This window comes from Salvelinus fontinalis, chromosome 4, assembly GCF_029448725.1.
Source record: "Salvelinus fontinalis isolate EN_2023a chromosome 4, ASM2944872v1, whole genome shotgun sequence".
Lineage (NCBI taxonomy): Eukaryota > Metazoa > Chordata > Actinopteri > Salmoniformes > Salmonidae > Salvelinus > Salvelinus fontinalis.
The window spans coordinates 20108350-20122672 of NC_074668.1; the positions used below are offsets into that span (position 1 = coordinate 20108350).

The following is a 14323-nucleotide window of genomic DNA, read 5'->3' on the forward strand; positions in this document are numbered from 1 at the left end:
ACAATGTCTGATTTAAGACAATAACGCCAATAGACATGACCACAGGCAATTAGTCACCTGCTCTTACTTTCTTTGTAGAAAGATTAAGTACTTTACTTTTTGCCAATCAACTCAGGAAAACGGTTTAATGTCTGATATGTGTATATAATCTATGTGTATATAATCTTAGTTTCTTACCTCCGAGTAGTTCCTGTGGGCCTTGTCCAGGACTTTCATGATGACCTCTGTTTGGTGCATCTCCCCGTAGTCTCCCAGCTCCTTGCGGACCCCTTTGAAGATCTTTGTGAATGTCCCTTGGCCTTGACTCTCAGTCTAAAAAACACACAAACAAGACAATGTCTACAATAAAAGGATGCATTCCTGAATCTTTCATTGATAATAAACAGACACTGCATGCTGGTTATCCAAAACTGTACTAAACAGTGAGATGATGACATCTACAATTTTGCTGTATGAATGAAAATAAGACTGTGTGTCTGTGTTGAACGTGAAATGCTTACATATTCCAGGTCCTCTTTCCTGATCTTGTGGAACACCATTTGGTTGATGTTGTGTCTCTGTAGGGAGGGAGAGAGTGGCACATCTGAGCCCTTGTTACTCCTGGATACCAGTAAACTGGACTTGTCTGTCAAGAAAAACAAGAGGACCGTATAATCAGCCTTAACCATTGACAGTATATTGAGTTTAAGTGGAGCAATGCCTCAACATGTCAAAGAACTTCTCTGCCAATTTAGAGGCAAAAAAATCTAGATTTTAGGTGGCACTCCAGTCTCCTTTTCACCTCATTTATCAACCGATTTACTTAACAGAAGGCACATCTCAATAGCTAGTCTTGGCATGACACAAGTGGGAGGCAAGCAAGGGGGAGGCCGGTGACATTGTTAAGTTCATGTTTTAAGTATCCCTATATTTATGTTATTACGGGGCTATCACTCAGTCAAGAGTGCGCATGCGCAGGAAGTCGAGTCGTTGATGAACCTAGCCTTGAGTGAAATGGCTACTTTGTATTGTGTTCATATAGTATAGTAAACTTTGTTAAATTGGAACCTTGTCGTTGTGTCATTTCGAGTTAACATTGGTAGCAGAGGATGGCTAATAACTACAATGTGCCACCTCGCTTCGACGAGAAGAGGTCGTACGAAAGTTGGAAAAATGAACTGGGAATCTGGACACGCGTTACTAATCTGGACGCGAAAAAGCAAGCACTTGCGGTGGTATTATCGCCCGAGGGAAGAGCGAGAGATACAGCACTGGAAATATCCGTTGAGGATTTGAACAAGGATGACGGTATGGGAACTTTGATCACAGCACTGGATTCTGTATTTCTTAAAGAGAAAGACCGTGCCTACGAGGCATATTCAAACTTTGACAGTGTTACGAGATATTTCGGTTGCAATGACGGACTACATCATTGATTTCGAACAGAGGTACAATAGGATGCGCAAGTACGACATGGTTCTCCCCGATGCAGTGTTAGCTTTCAAGTTGCTAGATACTGCCTGTCTAGATGGTAGGGAGAAACAGTTGGCTTTGACTGCTTGTACTGTGCTTACTTTTGCATCTATGAAGTCGGCACTAAAAAGAATATTTGGTGAAAAGACGTCTGTCGCGCCAATAACAGATGGAGTGAGTGACGCAATATTACACGGAGTAGCAGAGAAAAGGCGCCAACAAGTCACGTTCTCAAGACAACCAGAAGAGGGCGCCATTTCCCAGCCCAAATCCACTGGACAAATATGGAAGGAGATCAAAATGTGCTATTTGTCAAAGCACTTACCATTGGGTTAAAGTTAAACTAACAGAGGAAAATATAAACACAGAGATAGAGCAGTGTAACATTACACTGTTTTCAAATGAATCTGCTTCTGATACTGAGATTTTTATAGTTGAATACTTAGGATCTGCTGTGATTGATACTGCATGTACACAGACAGTGTGTGGTGCAAAATGGCTTGATAGCTATGTCAGTGAACTAAATATGAAAGAAGTACAAAATATGATTGACACACCAAGCAACAGAGCTTTCAAATTTGGAGATGGGAGAATCTACCAAGAGAGTTAAGATACCAGCAAAAATTGGTCTGACTAAGTGTCACATTGAAACAGAGGTGGTCCCTACAGATATCCCCTTACTATTAAGCAAAGCTTCCCTCAAGAAGGCAGAGGCTGTACTAGACATAAAAAATGACAAGGCAGTGATGTTTAAACAACCAGTGACTCTTGAACTTACTACCTCTGTCTAAAATGTTTACACAATAGTGGCCTAAGACATCACACAGAGTCCATGCAAAAATGACATTCTGTCTGACACAGAGCACATGGAGATTCTGACAGTCACAGAACTCGAGCACTAAAGAAAAACACAGTATTGTTAAAGCTTTACAAACAGTTTGGACATGATACAGTTGACAGACTTCAGAAGTTACTCAGCAGTTCAGGGAATAATGATGACGAGTTGACTGTCAAGAGTGGAAAGGACCGGGAGTAGTCATTGGACAAGATGGTGTGGTGATATTTGTGAGGCACGGAGGCATCATTGTCAGGGTGCATCACTCAAGATTGCGGAAAGTAAATGATCAACAAGATAGAGGGGCTGTTGCTGAGAATCAGTCTCCTAATGAAAATGACAAAAAGGACACAGTAACAGACACAAACCTACCAGATGTCACATCCAATGATATGGACACTGAAACAGGAAATGGAGCAGAGACCTTCAACCATGCCACAGGTAATACTGTTGAGCGTTCAAATGAGGAAAACATTCAACAACAGCCACATGTGTTCAGAGAACATGGTTGTTCCAATCTGAAAACTGAACAAACTGTTAAATACATGGACAGAGAAAGTGGTATTCCACATACAGCAACCGTCATTGGACGAGCAGGAAAAGCAAAACACAAGAACTGGTACAACTTGCAGTACTCTGAACCAGCTACACTTTCTGGTACAACAGGGTCAGCTGACCTGTCACTTGTAGATAATATCAGAATTGAACCAATGGAAAATCGAGAAAAACAGAATGACATTCAAAATCATGATGTACTTGAAACAAAGGACGTGTCATTTGACTCAGCTAAGCTAGATGAGCTCAGTAATTGGAGGAAAAATGTAGTGTTTGAGGAAGTCAAAGACATTGGCCAAAAATGCATCTCAACAAGGTGGGTGTATACCCTTAAAGAATCCTTAACTGGAATAATGCCTAAAGCACGTCTAGTGGCTAGAGGTTTTGAAGAGCTGGCTGCTAAAGAACTCCCAAAAGACTCACCGACATGCGCATCAGAGTCACTCAGATTGCTGATGTCAGTGATCTGCCAGAAAAAATTGAAACTTAATTCCATAGACATCAAATCTGTATTTTTGCAGGGAACAGAGCTGTCAAGGGACATTCACATCCGACCTCCGCCTGAAGCTAAAAGCGAAGGAACACTGTGGAAACTAAAAAAGTGTGTGTATGGACTGGCAGATGGATCACTCTACTGGTACAACAAAGTCAAGGCAACAATGCTGAATACAGGTGGAAAAATGTCACAAGTGGATCCTGCTGTCTTCTATTGGCTTGATCAATGTGACTGGAGTACTTGCCTGTCATGTTGATGACTTTATCTGGGGTGGCTCACAGACCTTCAACTGTGATTCCACACCTCAAAGCTGTTTTCTAGGTTGGCTGTGAGGAGCATGATCATTTTTGTTATGTTGGCATAGAGTTTATTACAGTTGATGGAAAAATACTGATGCAACAGGAGAGCTATATCAAGAATCTTCAACCCATTCACATGGATTCTTCAAGAGCCGTACAAAGGAATTCCCCTCTATGTGGAATTGAAGCTGGTCAATTGAGGTCAAAGATAGGACAAATTTTATGGGGTGCGAGACAGAGTAGACCTGGTTTGATGGTTGCAACTTGGCATCTAACACAAAACACGCCACTGTACAAACCATTCATGAGGCAAACAAAGTTGTTCTTAAACTGAAATCACAAGTGACTTTGTTGGAAAAGATGACTCTTTGAAACTAGTTGTCTTCAGTGATGCTTCGCTAGGTTAACACTGGTGGGACAAAACGGCACTTTCTACCTGTAGTTTGTGTCACTGACAACTACTCATTAGTTGATGTTGTGAAGTCAACCAAGTCTGTCACAGAGAAAAGACTTCGAGATTAGCAGCATCAAGGAACTTATTCAAGCACAGAGAATCCAGCGGATTCTGTGGTCGACCACAAAGGAACAGCTTGCTGACTGTCTGACTAAAAAAGGAGCATCCGGTATTGTGCTCCTACAGGCTCTCGCTCCTACAGGCTCTCAGTAATGGAAAGTGGCAGCTTGAGTAATACAAATAAAAACTGTCACACAACCCATTTGTAATGGGGATCTTGAATAATACTTGGACATTTAATCATGTTGTTGATGTTTTATTTGTCTTTAAAGAAAAGGGGGAGATTGTTAAGTTCATGTTTTAAGTATCCCTATATTTCTGTTATTATGGGGCTATCACTCAGTCAAGAGTGCGCATGCGCAGGAAGTCGAGTCGTTGATGGACCTAGCCTTGAGTCAAATGGCTACTTTGTAGTGTGTTCATATAGTATACTAAACTTTGTTAAACTGGAACCGTGTCATTTCGAGTTAACAACATCACATCAGACGAACCCCTTGAATGGTCTACACCTTGAAGTTTCCAGTTTTTATTATTTTATTTAACCAGGCAAGTCAGTTAAGAACAAATTCTTATTTACAATGACGGCCTAGGAACAGTGGGTTAACTGCCTTGTTCAGTGGCAGAACAACATATTTTTACCTTATCAGCTCGAGGATTCGATCTAGCAACCTTTCGGTTACTGGCCCAACGCTCTAACCACGCTCTAACCACTAGGCTACTTGCCACCCCAGTTGTGTCTAGAAAAATTATATTTTGCTCAAAACATATATTTTTACCATTAAGTGTGTGTACATTACTGTATTTATGCTTGGGATATTGTTTTTGTTTTTCAACAGGAAAAATTCCAACATAGCTGGAGTGAGTCTTTAAACTCAGTTACCTTTGGATTTGGGTGGGCAACACTTGCTGAACTGGAAAATTATGCCATCAGAGCGCACAGTCTCCTTCTGGTAGCAGCTCAGCAATTCCTGGAGGTTGCTGAAGTTCCTTTTGGTTCCACTCAGATTGAACTCTCCATTAGCAGCCTTAGTGATCTGGCAGTGCTTGTACTCAATGCCATCGTATACCTAAAGGAAAGCACAGGAGCAAGAACTTACAATCAAATCAGTGTTCCTGTGACATGATAGTTAAATATGTTCCAAACTGCTTATGTTCTACACAAAGGTTTTCCAATATGGCAACAACATTTATTTTTTATTTTTATATCTGTTATGTACTAAAATTATAACTTAAATACAGTACATACCCCCACGGTGAAAGTCAAAAAGTATTTGTTAAAGTCCTTAGGGCTGCATCGCAGGATGTACAGACCCCGCTTGTTCCCAGATTTTTGCAGTCTATTAATTGCAAAATCCATTCTGTGGAGAAGAACAGAGTGTATGTATGTATGCATCTCTGCAAGTTATTGATTCACAATCAGATGATGCACAGTGCTCTATAAGGGTAGGATTCCAAACTTCACTTACGAAATGGGACCATGACAGTGGCTGGTAATGGCCTCCACCAGTGCAGGGGGTGCCACTTCTTTACAGAGGTAGTGGTGTGCATCTGTCGTCAAACGATAGTAGCCATCAATCAGCGATATAAAGGACAGAGCTTCAGAGAGGCAATTGAACTCCAGCTCCTGAGACAGTGCAAAAAGGATGAGAATACAATTGTCAAGATATTTATCCAATCCAAGAAAAACTGGAGTTGATAGAATGAGGTTTCAATACTGTGGCTGTTTCAATGTGAATATTAAGAAAGGCTGGAGGAGGTGAGAGGCTGACGTCAATCTTACCAGAGTCTTGCCGTCTTGTTTATTGATGGTAACCACTCGACTCTCCATCGAGCCCTCCTTATTGGCATGTTTAATACTGATGTCAGTAACGTCTGGGAAATCACAGTAGGTCTGCAAGTCCTGCTCGGAAAAAGGTGGGAAAACAAGACGTCGTTTGACTCAATCTAGAGGATATCATTCTTCAGATAAAGAAGTAAAATGTGTTGATTGAATAACCTTTAGTGCCAAGAAGCAGAAAATTGCATGACACGATTAGTTCTAAGCCAGCAACGAGCCAAGTACAGTATTTGCTTTTGCCCATCTTCACTGGAGAAAATTAAGTCCTTGAACATTTTAAATTGTTAAACACCACAGACTGATCTGATGCAATCCATCGGCATTGGATCCATTAGCAATGTAAGCCACTGTTGACCTACTGTAACAGCTCTTAAACCCATTAATTACTCAATTATACATTAACACCTCTAACCGTGGATTAGGAAAGAATAAAACGGCCAGGCCAAAGCTTCAAAATAGCATGACATCACCACCCTAAATTCAACTTCACAGTAAAACCCTCCTGACAACAGCATGAAACCATCTAAATAATATTGGATACATTTTGTAGGTAGCTAGCTAAATCACTGGGATTAATAGGCTATACGAGGGAACCAGGAGTTCAGTCATGTTTCCACTCAGTAAGAGATTCCACTCAAATCATAGTGTACTCATTTGCTGTATGATGAGTCTGATAATTATGACATTTCAGCAAATTCCCATTCGACAAGTGAACATGAACAACCTGGACAACACTGCTGTGAGTACCTGCTCAGAGTCTTTGTGCCCGTCTCTGCACCACTGGATGCCATGATCAGCCGTCACGATGATGGTGACCTGCCCTGCCGAGGATTCCCTGACCTGGAAGCGTTCGGTGTAGAAGGCCTGCTCGAGAGACTCCATGTTGATGAGGTATTTGAGCTTCAGGTCGCGTGCCGTAGCCCGGCACTGGCTGAACTGCTGGATGAACTTCTTGAAGCGGTAGCGGATCCTCTTCCTGGTCACGAAGTTGCAGTCCTGGATGTGAGCCCTCATGTCCTTGGGCAAGAAGGACTTGTAGCTGAGGTGACAGCGGGGAAGAATAGGATAAGTCAAGCCATATGGAATAGGTTAGTATAATAGGTACCTATAGAATACCAAGATACACAATAGACCATAAATAGTTTACATTGCCAATTCAAGTCATTCTGTTGGCCATACTACTTACAGTATTGTTTTAGGTATGGCCTTATGGCATTGTTGTAAATATCCAGCGGATACATTTGTCTCTAGCTACAACTGACCCCCAGTACTACCAGGTTAAAACCACTTAAGTGGTTGGACATGTATTTATCTTTCCTTTGCACCTGATGGAATTGTAGATATCCAGCGGAGACATTTGTCTTTCCTTGGCTGTCCTCATCATGTCCAATACAGCCATGCCAAGGCACTCCTCCTGAGTCTCATGTGTGTTGACGATCTTCACCCAGCCATTCACAAAGTCACTCCTCCACTAAACACAGAGACAGAGGTGGGCTGGTTAATATATTATAGTTGTCATGACTCTCCTATGAGGATGCAAAGATCAGGTTATAATGGATCAACGACTACAGATCCCTCTCACCCGCAGAGGGGAGGAGGGATTGGTGTGGGGGTTTTATGACACCTCACGCCAATCTTATGCAGCAGACGACTCCTTTTGGTCTCTAATATTGGGATTGGAATGTCCCTTTGTCTCCAGAAGATTTTGCCGCCCAGAAACTCTAACATCCAAAAGTGAACACAGGGATAATATTTCTAACATCCGGATGTGGGGAATGATGAGACGGGAAATGGTCTATTTTGTGTTGTCATTAAATATGGTATAAATATATAACAAAAATATTGTAACTTGAAGAGTTTTCACATTGTGTATGTCAGGTTAAATCCTTTACGTCGTGTAGGAAATATCAAGGATGAAGAGAATATTGTTGTTAAGATAGGAATGTGATTTTAGTTTTCTAACAAGATCATAGCTTGGATGAAACTTTGCCCAGTAATTAGCCACACCCGAGGGAGCTCAGAGAGCGTGTCAGCATGACGGAAACACCCCCTTTTTACCTGAGTGTATAAAGGGTGAGTTGAGAATGAACATATCAGACAAGGACTCAAGCTGTAGCTTAGGTCTACTTTGGTCACAACCCTGAAAATCAACACGAGGTGAAGACGACAAAGTAGCCTCCCTAACAATCGATGTTACGGCTGAGTAGCTGTTCTAAGTATCTAAGAAAGTTAATTTAATTAGGATCATCCTGTTACTCTCTTCGAATCATCGTCAAATACACTGCTCTCATCGACACGGCTGATTAGCTGTCTTCAGAGGACCCCCCCCTTCCGGGAAGTGAAAGTAAACACCACCCTGTTAGCCTGCTTCAGACTACAGGACAAGGACATTGTGACCTCTTGTGAACAATCAGAGCCTTACACTTGGGAGCTTGGGAGGATGCCCACTGGAGCCCTTTCCACAAAGGCCTGAGACAGAGAGAAACGACGAAGGAAGACATTCAAACATATAAATGCATTCATTATTTCTTTCCCAAACGGGCGGCGGTTCGGAGCAAAGTATTACTGTGAGCGTAGTTACAAGTGTATAAGTGTTGCCTCTCTTTCTCTGTCCCCTCTACTTCTCTCTCTTCTGATAAACAAGCAGTCATGTTGTCGTTAGTCTACTAGGGACCCGTTTTCATCGTATTAAGTTTCTAATCAATAACCTATACTGTGTGTGTGTGTATCCCGTGTTATCATTTAGTTAGTAAATAAATAATTACATACATTTGTGTGGTACGGAATGATCAGTAAGACTTGGGTTTGTGCAGATACAAGGAGTATGCGACGTTCAAAATTATGAGACTGATATGAGGTAATGATTAATAAATTACTGTTATCGATAAATATCTTATATCATCTTGAGTTTAATTTGGGAGATGGTAACTCGTTAAACAACTTCTTTGGTGGTGCCCCAAATCCTAATGAGTTAGTTGTTACATGATTAATTTAATCAAGTAACAATTAAACCTAGTTAGTTGATTCGATACATACCAGTCATCAAATTAAATGAAAGTTACGTCAAAGTTATACAATATAATGCTATAAAGGACAGATATTTTTATTTATTTAACCTTTATATTTTGACAGGGAGTCAATGCTGAGACCAAGGTCTCTTTTCCAGATGAGCTCTGTGTAGCAGGGCCGTAGTTGATCCGTGACCCGTACACCCCCCACGGTTCGGCATGCATGTGAACCGCGGATCAATTGCAAATTTTAACCAACATAGTGTGAAACAGTTTTACTGCCGCTGTTACTTTTTAAAGTAATAATTCCCTAAATCTCAATGCAGTGAAAAGATAAAGGCAAGACAGATGTGTGCAATGTTTTACTCTGAAGCCTGAAGGATGATTAGATTATTTATTTTTTTATCAGTTGTGTGTGCTGTTCACGTGAATGGGGCATGTTGAATCCCAACGAATCAATCCCGGATGCTCGCTTTGCAAAAAGCAAAGAAGACTAAAGAGCAGTGACAGCCATGGCTGGCGGAGGAGCTGAAGAACTGGAAAGCCTCCCGCTTCATTTAAGTCTCGTGTATGGGAGCATTTTGTCTTCCCTGTCAAATATGATGACAGAAGAATTGTGGTGGACAACACCATTACAGTGAGGAGCCATTGTGCTACAAGAAAGCCGTGTGATCATGGAAATACATTGAGCACGGCCACACATTTAAAGCGCCATCAGTCTGGTGTGTCAGTGACGGGAGCCAACTCAGCCAAGAGACAACTTCTCACTGCGTAATTTAAGCAGCCCTTTGCTGCAGAATCAGACCGGGCTAAAGCCATCACCAAATCTATTGGGATGTTTATCTCTGTAGACATGAAGCCATACTCTGTTGTGGAAACAAAGGATTTAAAAATATGGTGAAAGTGCTTGAGCCACGCTACGAAATCCCCTCGCGCCCCCACTTCAGTATGAAGATCATGCCAGATCTTTATGAAGAGGAAAATATCAAAATTGTCGACAAATTATCCAAGGCATCCTCTGTTGCCCTAACCACAGACGGGTGGACCTCCAGGGCAACGGAAAGCTACGTGACTGTTCACTACACCACAGAGGAGTGGGAGATGCGAAGTCCGGTGCTACAGACACGCCCCCTCTATGAGAGTCACACAGGCACAAATCCGGCGCAGGTACTGCCTGGAGCAGTAGAAGAGTGGAAGGTAGAGAGGCCCAATAGCAATATTCCAGTTACCACAGATAATGCCAAGAACCAAGTAAATGCAGTGATAGAAGCTGGACTGGAGCCACAGATAGCTTGCTTTGCAAGTGATCAATTTAGCATCCCAAAGGGGAATCTCAGTGAACCAGGTGGACCGCCTCCTTGGGAGGATCAGGAAGCACAACAGCCGCTCATGTGCTTAAGACCAACCAAGAAATGCTACAGCTACCGACCCACAGCTCATACATGATGTCACAAGATGGAACTCCACTTATGACATGTTGGAGCACCATCTTGAGCAGCAGGCAGCTGTATACTCTGCACTGACAGACAAGACCCTGAAAAAAAATAAAGACATTGTCACCTTGTTTGATGACGTGAAAGTGGCAGAGGAGTTCCTCCAGGTGCTCAAACCCCTCAAAACGGTTACAACCCTATTGAGCACTAAAACGGCACCGTCTGGTCTGTGATCCTACCTCTGAAAACAAGGATTCTACAATCCATGGCCCCAAGTGAGGAAGACGGCACCATCACTAGAGATGTCAAGGCTGCCATTAGAGAGGACCTGAACCCCCAGATACCCCCCCTAATGTACAGGACTACCTTCATAGAACTACTGTACTGGATCCAAGGTTAAAGTCCGTGACTCACCAAGACCCTGCCCTATGCCGGAGGACATACAGTGATCTCACCACTAAGATTGTGGTCACTGAATAGGCAAAAAAAATAAAAATAAGAGTGAATTACTTAAATAAATATAGTGCAGTCTAATCTTAGTCTATGCTATTGCTATTAGATTAATCCACTTTTGATTTGGAATAATAAGGGCGTTTATTAAATGTTATTGCCACAATTCTAGTTCTATGAAATATGGAAATAAATAGTTATAAATAGTTAGCAAGTGGCATTCCACTGGATCTTATCCACTGGCATGGTGGAAAAGCAATAAGTGTAAATACCCTCACATTGCCATGATGGCAAGATGCTACCTGGCTATGCCTGGCACTTCAGTTCCTAGGGGTGAGGGTGTTCTCCACAGCAGGGGACATAGTGACTGCAAAGAGGTCTACCCTCTCCCCAGACAATGTAGACATCCTCATCTTTATGAAAAATTATTTGAAGTTATTAGCTCAGGTCTGCTTTGCTTTCTTTCTTTACTTTTTTTTAATGATGTAGACACAGGCTATTGTTTCATTCACTATTGTTCAAAGAAAGAAGGTATCATGCCTCATATTACACTTTAATTTAACAATTGAGTATTGGATATTTTATTTAAACATTGAAAAGTTCCTTGCTTTAAGTGTTCTTTAAGTAATAAATGGAAAGCAAAGTTATATTTGTCTCCCCCTTTTTTTTGCTGATGCGAATAATTATCCAATCCGTGACTCAAAACCGTGATCCGATTCGAACTGTGAGGTTTGTGATCCGTTGCACCACTAAGCACCAAAATACACATCAAAATACAGAAAACACATTACAGCTATATTATATATTATATATATTATATTAACTATATTTATTACACAATAAAATCCACAACAATACACAAAAAGCAAAACACAATCATAAAAACAGACACATTCTTCAGTAGAAAAGTTCCCCTAACAACCATCTGAAATGCCCTAGAGGCACCAATTCCTCCCATTTTAAAGTGTATTGTAGATCATTCCACACATACGGTGCAAGGATATTAAAGGCTGATTTACCTATTTCTCAATACACTAAAGAAATGAACGGGTTTGATAACTTGTCATTTTAAATCTTAACAGTTATGTAAGGTAAGTAGGAAGTTTGTGGAGCAGGGCTTTGTAAACAAAAAGAGCGTAATGATGTGATCTACGTGATTTCAAAGATGTCCAGCCAACCTTTTGGTAAAGAATACATATTGTAGTCATCCCTCTACAAAACAAAGCGACTGATAGGGAAGGCAACAGGTCGGTACAAGGCCACAAAGACACACAAATGGTAGAGAAGAATAAACATAAAACATTTAAATAACCCTGTATAATCTTGTCAACAAGCATGAAGGTACAATTCAAGTGATAAATAATTGTACTGGTAAAAAATGCATTTCCTCTCCTGTAAAAGCATAAGTCTTTGTTAGGCTTGATAAGACAGGTTTTATTTTACAAGTATGTAGAATTAGGAGGGATACCATCTTAGAGAGAGCACTTGTATCAACCACTGTATCTACTAACTACTTGTATGGTAATCTGTAAGATTGTTCAGTATCATGTGTTCAAAAAGTGTCTACTTGACACAAGCTAGGCAAAAAATCTAAACCTAGAGATAAAGTGCTGTTGTATGGACTGAAATAACTGTGCCCTCCTGTCCACATCCCCTCCATGGCCATTCTTCAGTCATAGAAATAGCTTACACTACCGGTCAAAAGTTTTAGATCACTTAGTCATTCAAAGGTTTTCTTTATATTTACTATTTTCTAAATTGTAGAATAATAGTGAAGACATCAAAACTATGAAATAACATATGGAATCATGTAGTAACAAAAAAGTGGTAAACAAATCAAAATATATTTGAGATTTGAGATTCTTCAAATAGCCACCCTTTGCCTTGACAGCTTTGCACACTCTTGGCATTCTCTCAACCAGTTTCACCTGGAATGGTTTTCTAACAGTCTTGAAGGAGTTCCCACATATGCTAAGCACTTGTTGGCTGCTTTTCCTTCACTCTGCGGTCCGACTCATCCCAAACCATCTCAAGTTTGGTTGAGGTCGGGGGATTGTGCAGGCAAGATCATCTGCTACAGTATTCCATCACACAGGAGTGTTGGGTCATTGTCCTCTTGAAAAACAAATGATAGTCCCACTAAGCGCAAACCAGATGGGATGGCGTATCGCTGCAGAATGCAGTGGTATCCATGCTGTGGTATCCATGCTGGTTAAGTATGCATTGAATTATAAATAAAATCACTGACAGTGTCACCAGCAAAGCAGCCACACCTATAACACCTCCTCTATGCTTTACGGTTGGAAATACACATGCGGCGATCATTCGTTCACCCACACTGAGTCTCACAAAGACACAGCGGTTGGAACCAAAAATCTCCAATTTGGACTCGTCAGACCAAAGGACAGATTTCCACTCGTCTAATGTCCATTGCTCGTCTTTCTTGGCCCAAGCAAGTCTCTTCTTCTTATTGGTGTCTTTTAGTAGTGGTTCCTTTGCAGCAATTCAACCTTGAAGGCCTGATTCACACAGTCTTCTATGAACAGTTGATGTTGAGATGTGTATGTTACTTGAACTCTGTGAAGCATTTATTTGGGCTGCAATTTCTGAGGCTGGTAACTCTAATGAACGTACCCTCTCTTCTTTTCCTGTGGCGCTCCTCATGAGAGCCAGTTTCATCTTAGCGCTTGATGGTTTTTGCGACTGCACTTGAAGAAACGTTCAAAGATCTTGAAATGTTCCGTATTGACTGACCTTCATGTCTTAAAGTAATAATGACTGTCATTTCTCTTTGCTTATTTGAGCTGTTCTTGCCATTATGTGGACTTGGTGTTTTACCAAATAGGGCTTTCTTCTGTATACCACCCCTACCTTGTCACAACACAAATGATTGGCTCAAATGCATTTAGAAGGAAAGCGATTCCACAAATGTACTTTTAAGAAGGCACACCTGTTAATTGAAATGCATTCCAGGTGACTACCTCATGAAGCTGGATGAGAGAATGCCAAGAGTGTGCAAAGCTGTCATCAAGGCTGATAGCTTTCGATTTCTGAACTTTAAATGTTATTAATCATTAGTTATAGTAGAGACCTGAGGGGTGCCATAGCCGAGGGGCTACACCAGAGGTTAATGGTTATCTGTAGGGGGAAGGTATATTGTGGGTGCAATTAAGCTTGGCATATACTGAGTGTAGGGAAAGCGACACGTGGCAGGCACTGATAAAGGGAGAGAGCAATGGATTAGTGATGAAGGGGGTCAAGGTCAGGTCAGGTCACGTTAAGGGAGAAAGAACAGTTTACGGCCCGTGTCACTTAGTTTCCTGCCAAGCAATAAAGATACAATATTTGATCAGATGTGTAGGAGACACAGCATAGGAAAAAAAGTTAAATATCATTGCTTGTGTGAATATGTCTTGGTCGATTCAGCTGTTCGATCCTTTGGGA

At 41.3% G+C, this 14323-nt stretch overlaps 1 protein-coding gene across 1 annotated transcript in view; it reads right to left on the reverse strand.

The window, feature by feature from the left end:
• jak2b (Janus kinase 2b) overlaps nt 1–14323 on the reverse strand; it is a 52909-nt gene that overhangs the window by 15590 nt on the left and 22996 nt on the right. Inside the window, exons 5-12 of the mRNA XM_055919159.1 lie at nt 7314–7459; nt 6736–7027; nt 5932–6051; nt 5618–5775; nt 5398–5509; nt 5032–5218; nt 501–625; nt 178–312 (exon numbers count right to left, since the gene is read on the reverse strand). Coding sequence (XP_055775134.1) covers nt 178–312; nt 501–625; nt 5032–5218; nt 5398–5509; nt 5618–5775; nt 5932–6051; nt 6736–7027; nt 7314–7459 — 1275 coding nt within the window. The remainder of the gene's footprint in view (nt 1–177; nt 313–500; nt 626–5031; nt 5219–5397; nt 5510–5617; nt 5776–5931; nt 6052–6735; nt 7028–7313; nt 7460–14323) is intronic.